General features: G+C 33.3%; 1 protein-coding gene across 6 annotated transcripts in view; it reads right to left on the reverse strand.

Moving 5' to 3' along the window:
- LOC106874512 (intermembrane lipid transfer protein VPS13A) overlaps positions 1 to 15,984 on the reverse strand; it is a 265,132-nt gene that overhangs the window by 138,607 nt on the left and 110,541 nt on the right. For all 6 annotated transcript variants that reach the window (XM_089365902.1, XM_089365901.1, XM_089365898.1 and 3 more), the window contains exons 8-10: positions 2,733 to 2,813; positions 2,285 to 2,339; positions 1 to 52 (exon numbers count right to left, since the gene is read on the reverse strand). The exon at positions 1 to 52 is cut by the window's left edge and continues 79 nt beyond it. In XM_089365902.1, the coding sequence (XP_089222028.1) occupies positions 1 to 52; positions 2,285 to 2,339; positions 2,733 to 2,813 (188 nt within the window). The remainder of the gene's footprint in view (positions 53 to 2,284; positions 2,340 to 2,732; positions 2,814 to 15,984) is intronic.

A 15,984-nucleotide genomic window follows, 5' to 3' on the forward strand; every position in this document is an offset into this window, starting at 1 on the left:
TCTGGTTTTGTGTGTAATCTCAGGTGTGCTACAGAACATATAGGCTTGATCACTAGATGAAAAAAAAAAAAAAGAAAAAAAAAAGATTATTATTATTTCTGGAAAAGATAGATTGTAATGAATAGCTAAAGTTAACTACATTCATGGTACCTCAGTGACTAAAGCTAAAATTCACAAATTGGTAGTTCGTTTTTATCAGCAACCAACACCAGACAAATCAATATCAACAGATAGGCATATATCACCCTCTTTAAGCTCAATTAACTGATACAATAGCCTGATAAATCAGCCATATGCATAGGTGTTGACAGGCATGCTTATGCTATCACCTTTTGGACTGATCAACAAGCAAAATGGCCCATTCTGTCTGTACAGACACACTGATGTCAACAGATATGCCTATGTTGTCCCAACTGGGACCAACAGGCAACTTAGACTGACATTATATTAACAGGAACCTCTGGTCACACGAGAGAAAAGCTCAACAGGCAAACTGACCTTACTAGCCAATTATCAAATAGGTGAGCATTTTAAAGTAATAAACAACCAACCATTATCAAATCTTCCTTTAAATAAATTTTAAAAGTAAAGACAAGGTTTGTAGATTTGCTCATGTTAGATTCTTGGAAAGAGTTTAAATTACTTTAAACTTTTCTAACTGTACAATGAAATAAATGTAGATGATGTAGATCTCAGAAGCTTCTAAGGTGGTCATCCTATCATTCTATCAGAATTCTCCATTCCCTAAGAAGCGGCCAATGAGAGGAAGAGAGCAAACAATGCTGAACTGGTGGAAGAATGCTCAATGAATTGAAATGAAGCTTTGCAAGACTACCTCTGCAAATTCTACAAAATGTTAGGCATTGCAAAGTTCAAGAGGTAAAGAGCAATCAAGCTGACCACCAAAGTAGTAGAAGTTGCTTCATGTGGCTGATAATCAGAAGAGAAAAGCTAATGGTAGGCATAGCGCTATCTGGACAGAAGTCAAGGCTTGTTCATACTCAGCTGGGTCACCTGGATGAAGGTGTCCAATTGTTCAAACACTCAAAACATCCAACGGCTTCAGTTAATATCACTAATAACATATTCAGGTGCATCACAAGATCATATATGTCTAAGTAGTTTTCAAAAATATGAAAACAGTGGGGTTTTTTAAAAATATTTTATGAAACCTTTTTAATATGAGGAAGACAGAGTAAGAAGAGTCAAAAGCTAGCTGATAAAGAGACTCATATTTACAAAGTCATGGTGTCCATAGATGAAACTATTGAAAAGCAATCAATAGCTCAGTACTAGTTGCAGTTGTTGGCACTCCGTCGCTTACAACGTAGAGGGTTCCAGTTGATCTGATCAACGGAACAGCCTGCTCGTGAAATTTATGTGCAAGTGGCTGAGCACTCCACAGACATGTGTACCCTTAACGTAGTTCTTGGGGATATTCAGAGTGACAAGGCTGACCCTTTGAATTACAGGCACAACAGAAACAGGAAGTAAGAGTGAGAGAAAGTTGTGGTGAAAGAGTACATCAGGGTTCGCCACCATCCCCTGCCAGAGCCTCGTAGAGCTTTAGGTGTTTTCGCTGAATAAACACTCACAAAGCCTGGTCTGGGAATTGAAACCGCGATCCTATGACCATGAGTCTGCTGCCCTAACCACTGGGCCATTGCACCTTCACACTAGTTGCAGTATAAACTATATAATATACATTGTTTGGTAGATTACAATTCTGAATTGATATTTTGCTTAGGTAATCACAAAAAGCCTTGGAGGTTTGGAAAGATAAATATATATATATATGGTATCTCTAGTAACAATTTACTTCTGCACTCTAAACCTGCTTATCTGCAGTAGAACTGTATCAGTAACTTGGCCACAATTGTGTGAAGACAATTTTGAAGACTCAAAAAAATAAATGAAAATCAAATTTAACTGTATTTGTGTGTTTTAAATAGCTGAGATGTCTCTTCTACAATGAAACTGATTCAGATTCAGCACATGGTCTCAGATTAACTCTGAAAGAAGCTTATTTCATATTCATTATTATAATTCAAATATAAACAAACAGGTAGATCTGAGATGGTTTTTTTTTTTAAATAGCTGCACACCATTTCAATGGTTAACATAATGTAGAATAATCACTTTTTTTTTTCTATTATCTTGAGGAAGATAAAATAATGTCCTGAACTTCATTAGAGGTTCAACACCATAATTTCTTTGTTGCAAAATTGTATCTATAATTTGCTATAGTGTATTTTTAATGGCATGTATATATTTATAAACTCACTGTATGTATACTCTGTAGTAGATTTTGAACTAGCAATATTTTCTTTCAATAGTTTCTGAAAGAAAAAGAAAAAAAGGACAATATATAAGCAAATAAATACATTAAAAAAATGTCAGTATGGAAAACTGACAAATCATTAAAATGATGAGGATTATGTCATCAATGATAAGTTTAAACTTGAAAACAAATTACTATAAGGTAAGCATGTGATTAATGATCTGTGACTAGTCCAAACATTTCCCAACATTAAATGTAATCACAATTTATTTAATTATTTAAAAATAAATAAATAAAACTGTCCTTCTTTTCACTTGGTTCATTACATTTACTTTGTTTTTAATAAATTTTACGTAAATGAAAGCAACTAAAAGAAAAAAATGGTAACTCAAAAGTTAACTATGCTTCAAAAAGTTATGTAATTAAGAATATTAAAAGCAGATGCACTTACCAGGGAATTTTCCCGAGGCAATGTGTCGTATAACTCAGTTCTGCTATTCCAGTATAAAGAGAGGGAATCAAGCCGTATAAGCTATAAAAACACATCAAAAAGCAAACAAAAGGGTAAAAATTGATGAGAAACAATTGAAAACAGGAAAAAAGGAATAAATTAAAATTACAAGAAAATAGCTGGAAATGATCTGTATAACAAAGAGTGAAGTATGTGCTGTTCATAATTAATCTTAACTTAATTATTACACTAAGACCAAAAGGTAGGGTTTATAAATATAGAGAAAGAAAAAAATAAGCTGGTGTGTTGAATACAGCAAAATCTGTCTTTGAAGGGGATTGGAAAAAAAAAACAGAAAGATGATTTAGTAATAACATGATAAATCTTAGTTATTGTACTTGTAAACCTAGAGTTTTAATTATACAAAAATTTCTCTGAATTCAAATGTCAATTTAAAAATATTTTTACACAACATATTTCAAATTTTCAAATAGCAACAAAGATCACAATAAATGAATAAACTTATATTTGTTTGTTTGCGATATAGTACAGCAAAATTTAGGACAAATTAAAATTTTTTTTAGCTGCTTGTCTGTGAGCCAGATGTAACAAGTTGGTGGTTGAATATTTGTAAGTTAGTCACAGTGACTTGTTCTGGAGGCTTGTGTGCATGTGTAGTAACAGTACCATCCCTAGATTTGTAGAGAGCTGAAGATTCTCTTTATCATTGAAGATGAAGACTAGTCTTCGGGACATTTGTTCAGCTGTGTTATGTATGTAGGGTGATTAGGAAAGATAATCAAAGACTAACATTTATAGAAACTGGGATGGCAGTTATGATGACAGATTAACTGCAACATTGGTAAAAATTCAGTTACTTTTCAATTATAGACTAGTGACATCGAAAGCAATTAATAAAAGAAAAATTATCTCTGTCTACCCTCCCTTTCTCTCTCTGTGAGGCATACACGCACACGCACACACACACACACACACACACAAGAGCAGGGCAAAAGGTTGAAAAATTATTATGGAAAACAGGTTGAATGAAGAGTACATTAGATGTTTATGCACTGTGAAAAGTGACAGAACAGAGTCAAGTAGGCTTTATGCATTGAAAATTAGAGTCAACACCTAGCATGGAGTTAAAAACAATATTTGTGGTTTTTCCTTGTATTTGTGAAAGCAAACATGATACAAAACATAAACTGGTTGGTTTTCCAAGAATGTGTTAATGTATAAAGGATTTATTCTTAAACCAGTTGTCAGAGATTTACAGGGGTTGTTTTAATACAAATATCAAATTTACAATGAATAAGTTATAATAAAAAATATATGATGACTGAAAACAAAAAGTGTATACAGTGATCGTGTGAAGGTTTCTATGCTATGACATGAATACAAAAAAAAAAAAAAGACTGTGCATAGTTGATACATAGATCACAGATGTTAACATGCAGACGTGACTTTCAACAAGATTTTAGCATGAATGAATAACTGAAAATCAAAAATTAGGAAATATATTTTATAAATAAAGTAAGATATAGAAAAATGATTGAAAAAAGAATTATACAGATGATTCCGAAAATTAACTAAATGTACATGATTTTTTTTATTCAAACCAAAGATAGAAAAAAAAGGTAAAACAAAACTGGTACTTAAGAAAATCCAAAATTTAACAAAATATCCAGGACCTCAAAAAATACTAAGATGAAATGAATATGACAGAGAGACAGCCCAAGACAAAGAACAAGCATTTACAGGATAAAAGTGATCCAATCAAGACAGACTCAAACTTTAAAAAAAGAGAAGGGGAAAAAAACTCTTGTTTTGATGAAGAATCTAATAATTACATCTGTTTATCTTTTACTTGTTTCAATTAGTGGACTGTGGCCATGCTGGGTCACTTTTTTGAAGGGTTTAGCCAAACACACCACACCTGGTATTTATTAGAACTTATTCTGTCAATCTCTTTGCTGAACCACTAAATTAGGTAGGGGGGTGTAAACAAACCAACATCATTTGTCAAATGATGGTGGGGAACTAACACAAAGACATACATATATAGGATGGGTTTCCACATAGTTTCCATCTATCAGATTCACTCTCAAGGAATTGGTCAGCAGGCAGCTATAGTAGCAGACACTTACCCATGGTGCTTTGCAGTGGGACTGAACCCAAACCATGTGGTTGAAAAGTTTCTTAACCACATAGCCATACCTGTGCCAATAGATATAAAGTCAATGACCAAGTAGACATCCCACCCACTCTCTTAATGGAGGATTCACAGAATGAATTAAAAACAAAACAAAACAATACTCATCTAACTAAACCAACATTAGTAATTTAATAAACTAATATAGAATTATCTTTTGTCTTTTACTCGTTTCAGACATTAGACTGCAGCCATACTGAGGCACCTCCTTGAAGAATTTCAGTTGAATAGTTGACTCCAGTACTTATTTTTTTAAAGCCTGGTACTTTTTCTATCAATCACTTTTACTGAACTGCTAAGTTACAGGGATATAAACACACTAACACCAATTGTCAAGCAGTAGTAGGGACAAACACAGACAGATAGACAAACAGAAACACACAGACACACACATACAACAGGCTTCTTTCAGTTTCTGTCTATGAAATCCACTCACGAGGCTTTGGTCACCCCGAGGCTATAGTAGAAGACACTTGCCCAAGGTGCCATGCTGTGGGATTGAATTCAGAACCATGTGGTTGGAAAGCAAACTTCTCATCACACAGCCACACCTGTGCTTATATTTGTGAACCATATTTTTTAATTATCATATAAAAATACCCAACAATAATTCATATGCTTTTTAAACTGCAATGTAATGTAACACAAAAGTACTAACATTTCATTATAGTTTCCCCATTTGCTTTTCTTTGATGATATGGACTCAACGGGTCTGTAATACTCAGTCATTCCATATATCTTGATCTTTCATTATCTCATCTATGAAACATTGTTCTCATGACTAAATAAGACCATGTCTTAAACTCAGTAAGTGCATATAAACATTTCGAGAGTTCAAGAATTTTCTGTGTGTGAATTTGCTTTGAGTGGATAAAGTGTTTCACAGCATTGAATCCACTTTTTAGTGCAATCAGCTATGAAACCAATGGCACAACAAAGGTTGGAATGATCAGAAACCAACTGCACTTCAGATTTTTTTTTAATACCAGTTTACCTTCTCTTAGAAGGAGGTTCTAATGAAAACTTAGAGCCTTTCACTCCTAGTGGTCCCCTTGTTATTTAACCCATAGCTAGGACCTTAACAGATGCTACAACTCTGGGTCAGAGTACACATGAGAATAATAGAGGTTAAGAGGTGGTTCCACACTCCCAAAATACATACATGCATATATATGCATGCATGCTTACATATATACATTACATACATAGCTGGTACTCTGTCTAAAAACATTAAATATGTATTATAATTTATGTGCTAAAAATATAACAGGGATTAGGAAAAGAGCCTAGTGAAAAAAAAAAATCATCAAAACAAACTGAAGAAGCCAGACATTCTTAAGAGTTTCATAAAAATTTAATGAGAGAATAATTATGTTATCAACCAATTAATTTAGTATCTATTATAGCAGTTATAGAAAGTTGGCAACACCTTGCAAGATATTTGATTTGAATCTATATTAACAAGCATTACATATTTTTGTTCAACAGCTGGATGATCTACTTAGGCTGATTCAACTGTGACATGGAAATATTATGTTAAATAGATCCAGAATAATTATGAAAGAATGTAAGTAGAAATCTGTGAAAAGTTATCGTTTACTGTCACGTATCATAACCATCTGCTAAGCATTGCATTTTTCTAACATTTCTAATATTCATTAGGTAAGAATTATAGCTGACAAAATTTAATACAACCCAGCCAAAAAACTAGAAGGCCAACAAAGTATAACACCTCACTAGTGCTGGCTCTACTATGTTAAAATACTTAGATTTTAATGACTTAAACCAGTAGCTATAAATCCATTATAAGAGAGAGAGAGAGATGAGGTGAGAGAGGGAGGAGTGAGAGGGAAGGAAGGTGGGATTAGGTCATCATTATAAGCAGCGATGACAAGTTGTTTTCAGACTTGTAGCTCTGATGTCAAATCCTCCCAAGAACCAGAAGGAAAAGGAGAGAAAAGAAAGAAAGAACGAAAAAAAAAAAAAAGATAACTATTTCAGTGTATCTAATCATGAATCTCTAATGCAGCTAAAAACCCTTAGTTATTCCCAACTCACATTCAACTAATGGGTTCCTCCTCTCAAAACTCCAGGAGGTTGTGAGTTCTTTTTTTTTTGTTTTTTTTGAGAGTTAGGAGTGGATGTTGTCAGATATTTCAGATCCCCTCCTTGGCCCTTCAGCCCTGGACTGATGTATTGGCTGACCCCAACTTCCATCCTTTATAGAATTTAGCTACAGAGCATTACTTTATTCATTAGATATGTCACTTCTCATTGCAGATATATATCTTAAAATGATTATAAATGCCACAACTATAGTAGAGGTTTCACAGTGATACTAGGCCTAGTTCAACATCCACCTTTAACATTTAAACTGGCCATATCTGGCCAAAGTACTCTGCCTCTTTTCTGTTCAAACTGGCCAGATCCAACATCTCACACTTACCCTAAAATGTCATTCTAAAAATAAACAGTTACATCATTGAAATCTTAAGCCATGAAATAATGCATAATAAATTTAAAACAATGCGAATAAATAAACCATACATTTGACAGAGTAGTCTGAATTTTTAAAGAATTAAACTATGTATTGGCCCATATGAACACTTTTATAAAGGCAGTCTCAGGTGAGTTGGTATTAAAAGGGTCAGTTAAATTTGTTTTGTATAGTATAGCTAATTGTACTAATTGATATAATTAAACAATCTTCATTTACTTTCATATACCAGCAGCCGCAAGGTACAGAAAATGCTAATGAGTGTGACAATGTATTTATTTGTGAAAGGCAGTGAGCTGGCAGAACTGTTAGCATGCCGGGCAAAATGCTTAGCGGTATTTTGTCTGTCTTTATGTTCTGAGTTCAAATACCGCCAAGGTCAACTTTGCCTTTCACCCTTTTTTTTGGGGGGGGTCTATAAATTAAGTACCAGTTGCATACTGGGGTAGATCTAATTGACTAACCCCTCCCCTCAAAATTTTGAGCTTTGTGCCTAGAGTAGAAAAGAATATATTTATTTGTGAAGATTTAACAATGTCTCAAAGAACATGTGTAAACATTTCTCAATGTCATGATACATTGAATTTTGTAATAATTTTTTTTTAGTATTCTATTGATGCTAATGACATTTATTTATGGACTTATGGTGTACAAGTATGGCTCTGTGGTGATTGACTTCATATCTATGGAGTTTTAAGTTCTAACACAGTGTGGCATTATGGGAAGTGTCTTCTATAATAGTCTTGGACCAATGTCTTGTGATGAAATTAGGTAAACAGAAACTGTATGGAAGCAAACCATTCATATGTAGTTAAAATTAAATAACTGAACATTAAAAATAACAATAACAAAACAACAAGAGGATGTTCACATGGAATGTATAAGTTTGATGCTTGGTAAAGGTGGAAAAAAGAGAAGGTTTTTAATGCCTTGAGCATAGTTCTTCATCAGAAAATGGAAAAGTCCAGAGAAGGAAAAATATCATCAACAGCTCACATGTGTGTTTATTTCACATGTCTTTACTGTGACATTAATTGAGCAACAATTTATTTTCCCCCTAAACAATATGCCAAAAAGCTCAGCAGTTGATCTTTCACTTGTTTCAGGCATTGAGGCACTGCCTTGAAGGGTTTAGTTGAACAGATAGTTCCCAGTACTTGTTTTTTTAAAGCATGGTATTTATTCTACCAGTCTCTTTTAGCTGAACTGCTAAGTTATGGGGATGTAAACAGACTAACACCAGTTACCAAGGAATGGTAGGGGACAAACACAAACATAAAGAAACACACACATACACATACATATACATTAGGTTTCTCTCTGTTTCCTTTTACCAAATCCATTCACAAGGTCTGGGGCTATGGTAGAAAACACTTGCTGAAGGCGCCATATAGTGAGTCTGAACCTGGAACTTCTTACCACACAGTTATGTTGATTTTGTGTGAAGAACATGGGAATAGAAATATCTTACTTAACAAAACAAGTAATAGGTAGCACCAGGAAAGGTATCTGGCTACAGAATAAGGCTTCAATAAGTCTTGATCAACCAATGCCAGCACAGAAAAGCAGATGCGATGAAGATGATGCTAATGATGATGATTTATACTCTCAAAAGTACTATCCAGTAATTATCAAGTGAATGAGAAGATAAACATAATTATCACCATTGAATTCATAACCACAGGATTATAAGTTCCAATCTTACTATGATTACTGTACTGTGTACCTCTGAACCAGGTTCATAAACCCTACTTATCTTGGTTTGCTCAACTGAAAGCAAGTTCTGCTCTTTACAACTGAATAATCATCAGTAGGAAGAGTGTTCAACTAGAAAAAACAAACACTTAAAAAATAAAAATGGGCAAATACCAAGTAAACAAACTTGTATTTTATTAAAGAAAAAAGGAAAAAAAAACCCCAGCTAACAGGCAAAACAAAAACAAAAATTATCTGGTAGCTAAATATTTTCTTGAGAGATGTAATTAAAATTATGATAGCATGAAGATATATTTGGAAATTTGGTGATAACAAGCAAAGGAAATTTCTGTTTTGGCTGAATGTTATAAGAAATTTATTGCATGATTTTCTTGGAACTCCATAGTTTTTTTTTTCCAGATAGTTAACTTCATTTGGTTTTATACTTTATTTCAGGTCCTATTTTTCCAAAGGTAATCAAATATCAGATGAACATAAATGCTAATACTACGGTTTTAGATGTTCTAGCAATTGGTATCTCTATGTTAGGTAATTAAACTGGTTAGTACATAGTTTTATTTTGTTTGATCCAGGTAGGGAGCAGACATGATATAACTCACAGAAGACCAAATTTTCAATAAAGGTTTTCTTTTATTAGACTACATAAATGTATGTCTGTTAGCACATGTGTGCATGAACACGTATATATGGGTATTCATATATTAGACACAACATGGCTGAATGACAGAATGTCATCTCAAAATATCTTGGGTACGATCCCAAAGTATTGCACCATGGATTACCCTGTAATTTAAAGATCCACTCTTGTCCCATACTATCAGGACACTATTTCTAATAAAATAACCAGTCGAAATTTTTCAGTTGATTTTGAAAATAATCGAGAATCTGGAGGAGTTGCGTAAAAAAACTAATTTGTCATTATAAAGTTTGTATTTGAAACATAAAAGGTTCAAACATAAAATTATAATGGAAGATTTTGATTTCAATAGGAACATTATAAAACATGGAATTTTATATCATATGGCTGTAGAAACTCTGCCAAATTAGATTGGAGCCTGGTGTTGCCATCCGGTTTCACCAGTCCTCAGTCAAATTGTCCAACCCATGCTAGCATGGAAAGCGGACGTTAAACGATGATGATGATGATGGCAAGAAGTGGTTTAGTACTGAAAGAATATGGACCCTCTTTGTTCATCATGCATTATCTATTTCATGTTATATGGACAACAGCTTCATTATCTCTCTCCATACTATCCATTCTAATGAATTTAGTTAGAATCCTATTACATTTTTCATGTATTCTGCTTTATAATCACAGCAGAATTACTCTCAGATTTAAACTTTGCATTGTTAATTCTCATCATAGTAGTATTGAAAATTACTGAACTACATTATTGTTTCTTGGATATAGGTTATGCACAGTCTAATTTCAAAATTAAAATATAGTTGCTGAATGGAAGGTCATCAAGAAATATATTTCGTCATGGAGAAGTATTAGATGTAATTGATTTTTCTTTACTTTCATAATTAAATTCTGTCTATCAATGATTAGGATTACTGACTGACATTGAGACAAGAGGAAATCAGTTGTGATATTCATGTCTTTCCCAAGAGTATTAGTAATGTATATGAAATGAAATAGCTAAGGGGAAGATATAAGAAACCCAATTTTTCTCTAGTTTTCAAATAAATATGAAAATCATACTTTTCAAACACCTTTCAAATAGATATTTTCTCTTTTTAGAATTAGCAATCAGTAAATTATAGTAAGTCATCCAAATCTTCATGTAACAATCAGATGATATAAAGTGGTTGGTAAGCAAAGCAAGTTTCTCTTGTTATGGAAGTAAGCTTCTGGAATAACAGTGTGATATTACAATATCTAGGCAAGTTCATTCATTTAAGTATAATTTTCTTTCATTAACTTCTAACATAGTGACAAGGCCACAGATTTGGAGAAATTATATTTCAACTTAATGCTTGACTGCTTATAATTATTAACCTCAGATTTAAACTCAGAATGTAAAAGTGAAGTAATTAAATACCCCAAAGGATCTTGTTCATCATGACCCATTCTGCCAACTCACTACCTTTTTCTTTAACTTAAACAAAAGTTGATATGTTCCAAAAAATATTATGCTTGATCATTTCCCCATTAACTGCGCATTTTCTAATAATGCAAACAAAGAACATTAAACATATTTAATTCAAACCCAGACAATAAATCAGGGAACACTAAATTTTATAATTAAAATAAAACTTACCTAAGAGATCTGAAATTTAAATTTAATTGAAAAAAAAAAATCCTGAATTGAAATAAATTTTATTCTTGACAACACAAGTACATTTGGTAAGAACTGTATGCAAATACCTTCAGTTGTATCAACTATTGAACTATTGAAGTTAATAGGTGATTTTTCCCCACCTCCTTTTAGTTAAAATATAAAAATAATTTAAAAAACAAAAAATACTTATTCATAACATTCAAAATAATAATAAAAAAACTATTCAGTGATATCTTTGAAAAACCAGAAGTTAAAATTAGAGTTGAAGATAAAATTGTGTGTATATTGATACGCACGCACACATGCATATATAATTTACTGTTTCATTATTGGTTGGATCCAGTGAGAGATAAATATCATTTAATACATACAGTATTTAAATTTGAGCTACTATTATTTTCATGCTGTGAAAACAATAAACTGACAAATTTTTATGGCATGGCTTATGTTTCTAAGCAATGTTACAAAATTGTTGTGTCGACACCCCCAGACGATGAAGTAGGCTAACCCAATACGTAGATATAGAGGGAGAAGTCTAGACATCGGGTAGTTGAGTAGAGGTCAACCGAACATGCGATATAACAGTGGCGACGAGGATTTCGTAGCTCACACAGCTACTGCGTAGTATTGCGATATAACAGTGACGATGAGGATTTCGTAGCTCACACAGCCACTGTGTAGTATTGTGATATAACAGTGGTGACGAAGATTTCATAGCTCACACAGCCACCGTGTAGTATTGCGATATAACAGTGGCAACGAGGATGTCGTAGCTCACACAGCCACTGTGTAGTATTGCGACATAACAGTGGCGATGAGGATTTTGTAGCTTACACAGCCACTGTGTAGTATTACGATATAACAGCGGCAACGAGGTTTCGAATAGTACCGAAATGGAAGAGTTACTGAAAGCAGTTGTAAAACAACAAGAGCAGCAGCAGCAGCAACTACAGAAGTTAACAGACTTGATACTACAGGTGAGAAATAGTACAGAATCATTTTCAGCAGATGGTGTTGCAAATTCCATCGAAGAATTTCAGTACAATCCAGATGAAGGAACTACTTTTGCTGCATATTACAGACGATACGAAGATATATTCCAAGAGGAATGTCAAGGATGGTCTAGTGAAAGAAAGGTAAGGTTTCTTTTGCGAAAGCTTACTACTCCAGAACACGAAAGTTTTGTAACTTTATTTTGCCAAGAAAGCCCATGGAATTGTGTTTTGATGAAACGATAAATATTTTGACTAGTATTTTTAGCCAGAAAAGTTCGCAGTTTAACATTCGATGGGAATGTTTAAATTTAAAGAAAAACGAGTCCGATGATCTTGTAACATATGCCGGTATTGTTAATAAGCCTTGCGAAAGGTTTAAGTTGGAAGAGTTAATGGCAGATATGTTCAAGAGCCTAATATTCGTTAAAGGGCTAGTGGCAACAGAAAATGCGGAAATTAGAAAAAGAATATTACCAAAGTTGAAACAAGATGTGAAATCACTTTGCAGAAAGTGACTGAGGAATGCCAACAAATAATAAACCTTCGAGATGATACAAGAAAGACAGAAGACAATATTATGACAAAAAAACTAGAAATGGAACTGAAGAACATTTTGTGCAATGTAGTACGTGATTTGCCAGTAACGCTGGAAGAAATTAAATTGAAATTGGGAAATGATAGGTTCATAAATAAGATTTTAAAAATGTTGTGTAACACGAAAAATATAAATGAGTGGGACACAGGTTCAAAGCACTATTCAGTATGTGATGAGGTATTATTATATGCACAAAGAGTGGTAATACCTGAAGCACTGCAAAACAGAGTATTAAAAGACTTCCATGTAGGACATCCGGGGATTGTCCAGATGAAGAGCCTCATGAGAAGTTACGTTTGTTGACCGAATATGGACAAGCAAATTGAGAGACTGGTAAAACAGTGTGGGGGATGCGCTATGGCAGCAAAGGCGCCCCCAGTGCAGATTCAGCCGTGGCCAAAAACGGATTTGGCATGGTCTAGACTACATGTCGATTTTGCAGGACCAATAAATGGCTCTCATTATATCATTGTGGTAGATAGCTATTCCAAATAGCCTGGAGTGTGTAAATGTTCAAGGCCAACCACAAGTGTGACTATTGACTTCTTGGAAGAACTGTTTGCTCGTTATGGAGTGCCAGATACGATTGTGTCAGATAATGGTACACAATTCACGGTGAAGGAGTTTGAAAGATTCTGTAAGTCGGTTCAGATGAAGCATGTGTTAACTCTGCCATACCATCCAAGGTCAAATGGGTAAGCGGAAAGATTTGTCAACACGTTCAAGAGAGCCTTAAGAAAGACCAGACGGGAAATCCTTGAAGATACAAAGATGACAAAGTTTTTGCAGGTGTATAGAATAACACCAAATCCAAATGCAGAGTCGGGTAGGTCACCTGCAGATTTGATGTTTTCCAGAAAAATTTTTCTATTTTTGACAAATGGTTGCCGAGCAGGAAACAGAAAATAGAAAATTTGGGAAGAAAAATGAAATTTTTTTAACAGAGGTGACAAAGTGTATTTTAAAATGTATAGTAATGGAAAACAGGACTGGGTAATGTGATGTACACAGTAAAAGGACCAAAATATGAACGCAGAAGGCATTTAAACCAATCAAAAAAAAGATATACCAAAAACCAAGAGAGGCGAGAAGAACCAATGGATTTATGGTATGATTTGTTTGAGGTCCCAGAACCACAAGCAAAAGCAGAACTAACACGTAGGTTGAACAGGAAGAGAAAACCTACAGAAATGATGGAAATTAATGCTAAGAGGCAAAGATATGCTAGTTTCTCACTGAGGAAATGGAATTGATAAATTCAGGTTTAAAAAACTCAAAAGCGGAAGGTGTTGTGTCGACGCCCCCAGACGATGAAGTAGGCTAGCTCAAAACATAGATATAGAGGGAGAAGTCTAGATGTCAGGTGGTTGAGTAGAGGTCATCCGAATGTGCGATATAACAATGTGGCTGGTTGTTTTTGAAAGATTGTTTAGAAACATGTGTTATACTATACAAACTTGTCAATTTACTGTGTTTTCACAGCATGAAATTAATAGCATCTTGAATTTAAATACTGTTTATATTAAATAATATAAGAAAAGAGATGGCAAAGGAATAGACAATTATCTTGAGAAATTCATTAGCTTACAGCTGTTTCCACTATAAGATGAGGTGGACTATCATAGAATAATTGTTTATTCTTTTATAATTTCTTTTCTTATAATCACTTTGTATTCGATTAACATTCCATTCAGAGGCATATGTATATTGAATTCTACACACACACATACATACAGACACAATGATATCTATATAACTTGATAAAATATTTTATGAATATTTATATTAATATGTCAGATATATTACAACTTGACTCTCCTCTCGTAGCAAGAGATGAATGTGACAATTAATACACGAAAAAGTATAAATTTCACTTTAGAGAATGGAGTTTTGCAAGAATCCAGCAGATATTCATTAGAAACTAAGAGAAGTCCAATTTCATATTAAAGTGTTTCACAAACAAAATTATGTGATTTGTTTTGGTATGACTAGTGATGTTTTCATCTTATATAAACATTACTTCAAATAACAGTCAACATAAAATTAATACTAATCAAGAGAAAACACCAATTCTCATTTATTTTAATACCTGACAAAATTAAACTAAGAATCCAGTATCATAGAAATAACCTGGAGAAATGCCCATAATATATTTTGCAAGATGAGAAGGACAGTATCACAGCATCGGTGCAAATGACCAGACAGGAAAGAAACCAATAAGTTCTATGCTAGAAACAAAGGTTGTAATAGAAAAATGAATTTTAAAAAAAATCTCACAATCAAATATACTTAACAGAATCCTACTGAAACTACTATAGTATTCACAATGTTTCAGAATAGAACAAGAAATAAAAGACTAAATCCACTGAGCTGGATCGTTCCAAGACATTAATAGTAAAGTGGAGGAATCCTTTAATTGATTGCAAAACAGAAGTCTAGTGCAGTGAACATGTGTGAATGGATGATAAAACAGTAAAAGTCTTCAAGATAATTTAGTTATCAAAAGTAAAGTTAGACTATCAAATAAAACTTGAAAAAAAAAAAAGAAAAAAAAAGAAAAAACAAAACATCAGGGAACATAAAAAACTGTAAATCACAAAAATATGTCTTAGCTATGACCTGTAAAAGGTATTTAGCTTATCCTCAACAACAACAAAAACTTATTAGGAAGAGAAATTTAGAGACACAGCAAGTTATAAAAGGAAACATCTTATGACTTGCTAATAGCAGAAGCAGGACAAATATATAGTTGTTTAATTCTTAGATAATTTCTGGTCACAAGAAGGCAGAGAACAGATTGAATACTAATGAGAAAGAGTAACTGTCAGACAAATCTAATTTGTTATATAGTACATGAAAGCTAAAAGATAAAAATATTTTATTATTAAAAATAGATAATAATTAAGTTAAGCTTGTTTGAACAACTCCAGCACACAATCTAAATGCCCA

The sequence above is a fragment of the Octopus bimaculoides genome, chromosome 18 (assembly GCF_046866305.1).
Source record: "Octopus bimaculoides isolate indiv1 chromosome 18, ASM4686630v1, whole genome shotgun sequence".
Lineage (NCBI taxonomy): Eukaryota > Metazoa > Mollusca > Cephalopoda > Octopoda > Octopodidae > Octopus > Octopus bimaculoides.